Source organism: Varanus komodoensis, unplaced genomic scaffold (genome assembly GCF_004798865.1).
Source record: "Varanus komodoensis strain SLA01 unplaced genomic scaffold, ASM479886v1 scaffold21, whole genome shotgun sequence".
Lineage (NCBI taxonomy): Eukaryota > Metazoa > Chordata > Lepidosauria > Squamata > Varanidae > Varanus > Varanus komodoensis.
Genome location: NW_025335589.1, coordinates 3,991,272 through 3,998,403, shown reverse-complemented (window position 1 = coordinate 3,998,403; position 7,132 = coordinate 3,991,272). Strand labels below are relative to the sequence as shown.

The 7,132-nt window shown below is 44.5% G+C and overlaps 1 protein-coding gene across 1 annotated transcript in view; it reads left to right on the top strand.

Moving 5' to 3' along the window:
• Positions 1 to 5,221: 5,221 nt before the first annotated feature.
• Positions 5,222 to 7,132, top strand: part of LOC123023784 — a 7,336-nt gene continuing 5,425 nt past the window's right edge. Inside the window, exon 1 of the mRNA XM_044430804.1 lies at positions 5,222 to 5,411. Within this exon, the coding sequence (XP_044286739.1) occupies positions 5,247 to 5,411 (165 nt within the window). The 5' untranslated portion in view covers positions 5,222 to 5,246. The remainder of the gene's footprint in view (positions 5,412 to 7,132) is intronic.

Here is a 7,132-nt window from a genome sequence, read left to right as displayed (position 1 = left end):
TTCTATGCAGAAAAACCGGCTGGAAGGAAAAAGCTCTCCCCCCCACCCCCCCCACCCCCGTTCCTGAATCTTAGTCCTCAGGGTCAGTGGTTTTCAACCTTTGCACAACTGGAAACCTGCAAAAACCATAAAACCACCTCAGGGACCTTCGAGGCAGAAACAAAAGCACCATACACTTAATACAGTATTCTGTGTATTAGTTTCCAAACACACCACTGAAAAAATGGAAATTCTCCAAAACAATCAGAAACTGAGCAACAAAAAATGCCAACAAAAGAACAAAATACCGAAATCAGCACAATGTGGCTCCCAGCTGACTCCCACTGACCTGTCTCTCTCCTCCCCCACCCCCAGTACACCCCTTGTGAATACAATGCCAACTAAGGAAGAGGTGGTGGAGCGCAGCCAGCCCCCATGAGAGTCTGGGGCAAGCAGGGTGTGCCCCCCCCCCAATAGACTGGCAGGAAACCTCCTGCAGACTGGCACCATTCCCTGGACTGACGGTTGAAACCACTGCTCTAGGTTGTATGCATGCATAAATACTAATTGAAAAAAATTGAAACTGAATAGAGAACCATTTGATAAACAGGTTCTTTTCTCTTTTCCAACTTGGTTTACATTATCATTGAAGCTATTACATTTCACTTTCAGCATCCAAAGATATTGTGCAAAAGCTTGTGGCTGTGATTTCCCAGCACTGCCCATGTCAGCTAACCCAAAGGCAATGGCTGGGCTGAGGCAATGCAGCAGCCATGGTAGCTTTTCACCATTGTTGACCTGCTTTGTTCTCTGAACTCACTTGTGGTATCCTACCATGGATATCTGGCCTATGAAATCATAGAAGAGTAGAGTTGGAATGGGCCAAGAAGGCCATCAGGTCCAATGCCCTTCTTAACTCAGGACTCCAAATCAAAGCATTCAACTTCTAAGCAGACTCTTTCTAAGGAACAGTCTCAGAATCACAGAATAGTAGAGTTGGAGGCCTTCGGGTCCAACCTCCTGGTGTTGCAGGACACCAGGTTACACTATCCCACTCACACCATCTTGTGCATGTTTAGGAAGAAAATCATCCTACAACTTCCTGTATTCCCCAGCTGGCACAGAATTGTACCCTTATTGTCTTGAATGAATGTCTTTTTGTCCCATAATTTAGACTTTGCTGGGAAATAATGGATACTGAACAGAGGTGGATAAATTTCAATCAGGTGCTTTCCCTGAATCATGGAAAGATTATGAGCTCAGGATGATTGTGTGCTAAGAGTAATCTGAAACATGTCTAGTCTTAGTCTGAAATAAGCTGGTTAGAGACAGCAGTGAGCATTTCAAAGCCCAGGCAAGCACCTGTGTAGATCCCTAATGCTAATTTCTGGTTCCAGACTAGGTACAATGCAAATACCTGGTTTGGCACCCGGTTTTGATTGAAGCATTTTGTACAGCATCGAAGCTATAATAAAGTGCTACCTATCAATGCTGATGCATTCAAAGAGATCACCTTTCCACTTTCATATCATTATTCTCACTTGCAAATAGCCAGTTTTGAACAGTTGTACTTCAAGCAGTGAGATGGTCCAGACTGCACAGCAATTAGCCAAGTCTTGTTTCCTCTGGAAAAAGATCGCTGGAGGTTAATTGGTATTTGTATTATTTGCATTTATTTATAAAGTCCAGAAGGGGCTGATTGCAGAACAGGAGCTGAGTTGAAACACTCCCGACCTTGCAGAAAAGGAGCTGAGTTGAAACACTCCCGACCGCCAGCCAAATTCCCCTGCTCCAAGTCAGATCTCTAGGGAGGCAATGAGCACCCGCCATTGCTAAAAGGTTACAAAGCATCCAAAGGAAAGGTGTCGAGGTTTTAAAATTATTCTTAAAGCCTCTTTTCCACACGCAAATTTTCAGACTCCACCTGGTTAAGTAAGCAACAGTTAAGTGAGGAGCTGTCATTTGGCCGCGTAAATAGCTCGACAATTTAAGCACGCTGGCCGATCTTTGTTTAAATGCACCCATTATGGGAGAACTTCCAAGCACCCGTTCAGAAGGGGGGGGGGCCTCGACTGGCCGCGTAGCTGCGGGTGGCTGGGAGGGGCGGGCCTTTCCTCTTGCCGAAGCGCGCCCGGAGCGCGGCGCTGCGGCGCGGGACGGGTGAAGCCCAGCGGCGGGAAGGCGCCAGGGCAGGTGCCACCTGCGGAGGGAGGGCCCGGCGGAGGCAGCCCACGGGGCGGGGAGCCCCGCCAGCCCGCCGGTGACTCCTCCCCGCGCCCGCGCACCTGCGGCCGGCCCGAGGCAGCCCGGCGAGGCGAGGGAGGCGGGCGCCCGCGCGTCCCCTCCGACCGAGGGCGCTTCTCCCGCCGCGTGGCCGCGCCGCCGGAGCGCGCCCCCCGGCGGCCCCCTTCCGCGCTCGAGGCGGCGAGCGGAGCTCGGGGCACTGCCCTGGCCGGGGCCGCCTCCCCGGGCGCCGCTGCCGCGCCCAGCCTTCGCCGCACTGCCTCCCCGGCGCCGGCCGGGCTCCGAACTTTCCCACGCCGCGGCCAGCGAGCTTCGCGCCTTGCTACCCGCCTTGGAGGGCAGCGGCCGTGGGCGTCCCCGGCGCGTCCCCGGCTGGCGGGCACTCGGACGGGCAGGGGGCAGCCCGCTACCTGGCCCCGGCGATGGAAGCGGCGTCCCTCTGGCACCCTCCAGCTGCAGCCTTCCCGCTGGGGCCGGAAGCTGCCTTTCCCAGGGCGAGTAGGAGGGCGGGGTCCTGGCCAGGATCGACTTACTTTCCTTTATGCAAATAAGTTTTCCCAAGTCACCTCGTTAATCGCTGCCCACTTCCCTGGATGGTGAGAAGCTTCAAGGGTGGTACTGCCGAGTTTGTAGTGCAATCCTATACGAGCCTATTCGGAAGTAAGTCTCATTGATTTCAAGGGCGCCTACCTCCTGGTAAATGGACACAGGCTTGCAACCTTACAGTTTCCTTTGGATGGGGAGAGGGGAGGGAGACGACTGTGCTTGTTTAAAGTATCCTTCCTCACTGCCCTCCAGATGTGTGGGATTCCCAGAATCCCTGAGCTGGATGACTGGGGTTTTCGAGGGGTCAAAGACCAAAACTTCTGGAGAGCGCTAGGTTGGAGAAGAATGCTCTCAAGACTTATGCTAGTGTTGTAGTCTTTGCTTTATTTGGAAAGATGCAAGTGAAGCCTGCGGAAGCAAACAGGTGCTTCACTTGCATTCCAGATCTGGAATCTGACATGAGCTCTCCAAAGAGAACCTGCACCTCAAGATGCTTCATTTTCAGCAACCTTCAGTGCTTTCTGCCCTGCTGACAGCAAAGCTGTTTTCCATTGGAAGTCAAAAGCAAAGAGCTACAGCAACAGAGCAATCACATGGCAAATGAACTACTTTATTTCCTGTTAGAGCCTTACTTTCTTTCATTTTCATCAGCCTTGAAAGAAATTTGTTTCTTTTACCTTCCCTCTCCATTGCGTTTTATAATGCAAATTTCTTGAAAGTGAGGCTCCAAACCCTAATGTAAATCTGCATGTTGGCAGGGACAAAAGTTGAGAAAAAATCAACTTAAAGAGCAAGGATTTTATTTTCTGAACAGAATGGTTAACTAGTCCAGAAGTTACAATGAAGAGAGCCATCATCTCTGCCATTTGTGCCTTTTTATTTCTTATAGTATTGTCTATTGTTTATCAGTTATACCACTGAGGATACACTGTGAAGTATCGAATTGTATGTTGTATGTAGTTTGTACATGATCCCTCATGCCACAACTGCCAGCTAATTAAATCTGAAATAAATCCACTGAACTAACATCTCTATTTTTAAACTTCAGCATATATTTATGATCAGGTTGATGTACAAAGTAGATGTTCAAACAGAGTTAAATTCAGACTAAGTTAGTCCTATTGAAATAATCGTGGGAAAAAAATAATCATGAACCATGACCTAAGTTCTGTTGATTTCAGTGGCTTTTAAATAAAACTGAGTTAGTTTGGCTCTAGACCTACAAATCGGTGTTTCTTTCAAATTAAATGCTGCCCTAATCTATGCAATAAAAATGGTTCTAACATATCTTTGTATTAATCAGTTCTTCAAACATCCCTTGTATCAACTCACATAAAATTTGCTAAATGCAGCTTATGTTGATGGCATTTACATCCCACTGAAATAAATGGGACATAAATCATTGCTAACTTTTCCTATTAATTTAAGTGCAATTTTAAGGGTGCAATCTTACATATGTTTAGGGTCCCAGTTCACCCAGCATTCTACAACCAGCATGTTGTCTGAACATGCATGGGATTGGTCTCCAAATGCAGATTACTTAGTCTGGATTCAATCCATTGTGGTGGTATATATAACACAGGCATCATAGTAGCTTCTGTGACATCTTAATTAGAAATGACAATGTTCTCACCATGCTTTTAGGTCTGAACAGTGTCCCATGTATCATCTTTTCCCTTAACATTGCAGAAAATACATGCCAGGACACCTTGTTACTGCTGGTTAATACTGTACCTTACAGGACCCTTCTGCTCTTCTCCCTCACTACAGTACATTTCTCTCTGTTTGACACAAACACAACAGTGGAAAGTGTGTAGCAATCCCTGGGAACAAGTGTATTTTCAATTTGTTACAGAGTATAAATAACAAAACTAAAGGAAAATGTGTATCATTTGGATTCTTGTTTGCTAATGTTTTTATTAACTGGAAACATTCATATGAACCAACTTTTTTAAATGGTTGTGTTGCTTTTGCATTGCAAAAACAGCCTCAGAGTAACATACACTACTCACTTTATATTAGACAAAAAGCAAGAAGTGATGGAAACACACAGAGTGAAGGATTCAAAGTAAAGAAAAAAATAAGCACAATACCATGCACACATCTTTATGCTTTAAATCGGGAAATTTCATATTTCTATGTCCAAATCCAAGTTAGGGATGTCTTCAAGCTTTTAAACAGTCAACTTTTTTGAAAAAGCATACCCCCATCCAGTTCGCTTTTTGTTATATTTCCATACCACACTCTTAATGGATTTAAAAACAGGGCATCAAAATGTTAATGCTGCAGCAGATTCTTCATACTATTAATGGAATGGCATGTGAACAGTTTGTCAGATGATGCATGTTGACACGCTAATACATTGTTGCTTTTTGCATTTTCTATTCAAGATAAAAATAATAGCATCTTCTGCTCTTGAACAATCTCTGTGCCTCTTCCCAAACGGAACACGCTTGTAAATTTGTGGATTAGCTGGAATGGATCGCTACAGATATTTCATCTTCAACCAAAAGAGTATGGTTGTGTTGGGCCTCTTACAGATAACTTTTGCTACAATTTGTATCATTAGTGGATTAATGGATGGTGCTTTCAGAAGGGAATCAGCACTGAGTAAATCCAGGATACCCCTCTGGGCTGGAATGGTAAGCTATTTAACCCCCATCTTCTTTGCATTTATTGGATAGGGATGTATAATTTTTCTGTATTGCTTTTTTTATTTTAGAAAATATGCTGGCCTTAGTTTACAAATAGGTAACTGTGTTGCAAAAAAACGGTTTGGAATTGGCTATGCATTGGGGTCCTTTGAAAGCGCTCAACACTAATGAAGGATACATTGACCACAATCATTTCTCCACTCACTTAGGATGGTGGTTGGTTGCTTTTTAGGCTTCAGTGCATCCCAAAGCTGGATTCAAAACAGATTTGCAGGCTGGGCAAACTGTCTGTTCATAAAACAGAAGCCAAACCATCCCACTAGTGCTTGTCTGACAGGTAAATATTAGGAGCTTGGAGGAAAGGGTGGGCTGCCTGATATATTTGAGTGATTACAGCTCCTCATTTCAATCTCATGCTGTTTCTGCTTTTGAGTCCTGGAGGCAGGGAAGCAGACTACACAGAAGGAGAGCTCTGAACAGGCATAGAGAATCCCCTCTTTTATGGGGCAATAGAAATGTTTGGGGTCAGTTATTTAAAAGTGAATTGCTTTGTGCAGTTTGGTGTCTGATCTCCAGAACCCACGAAACCTGTATAAGTTGGTCCCATACTAGTTGCTTCTAGTCAAGACCAGCATTTTTTTCCAGCAAGAACCAGCCAAATGTCAAAGCAATGCTTACGATCAGGAGAAGGTAATAGAGTTCCCTATTGCTTGTCTTCAGTATCTGGTATTCAGAAGTATGCTACTTCAGAACATGGAACTGAATTACAACTGATTGGAAGGGTTTCTGTGGGAGGGGCCTGCATGGAAAAGGGAGTTTTAAGGAGGTGAGGCTGAGGAAGTATGGCGTGGGTAGGAGAAACTTGGTAGACTGAGCAGTACTTGTAGCAGCTCTGCTTCTCGGGGGACTAAACTTGCCCAGGTTGGAGTAAGGAACTGGAAGAAGATAATACTTCCCAGGAGAAACTAGGCTACAAAGCTCGACTACTATGATTCTGCTACTAGTTCCTTCTAGTACAGAAACAGCTACGTTTGGATGTCACAGTAGCACTGATAAGAGTGAAAGCAGCTGGCAGTGTTAGTTGTGACCTAATATACTAAGGACACAGTCCTTTGTGTTTAGATAGAAAAAGTCCTGCAACTTCCAGCAAGGTCCAGTCAACATGACTATCAGAAGCATTGAATTACAGGGCTTTTTCTATCTAAGCAGAAGTATGATCTGAAAAAATATAAGGCATTCACTATGTTGAAATTAAGCAGGCCTGTGGCTGGCCTGAGTTTTGAGGGGAGACCACCTAGGAATTGCATGTAACCACCTTGAGTTTCACAATGAGAGAAAAGTGGAATATAAACAAAGAAGCAGGCATAGGATTGCATTTTAAATAGTTTAGTGGCAGCACTTATTTCAATTTAATAGTTTGCTGAAAATGTCCTTTTATCCTGTATTGTATTCTTCTAACTATTAATAATCTGCCAGAGAATATATGTTATTGAGTGGATTTAAAATATAATTAATAAAACTGATACATTTTCTCTTTCTAGATTACCTGTTGCTAATCCTAGAAGTGAAATTAATGAAAACTGAAATAATTTACACTTTGAAATGGGCATACACCAAATGCCTCAAATAGATATGTAATCTCTTGTGATGAAATGGCCTATTGAACAGAATTGTACCAGAATATCCTCATGATTCAATCAAATTCCCAC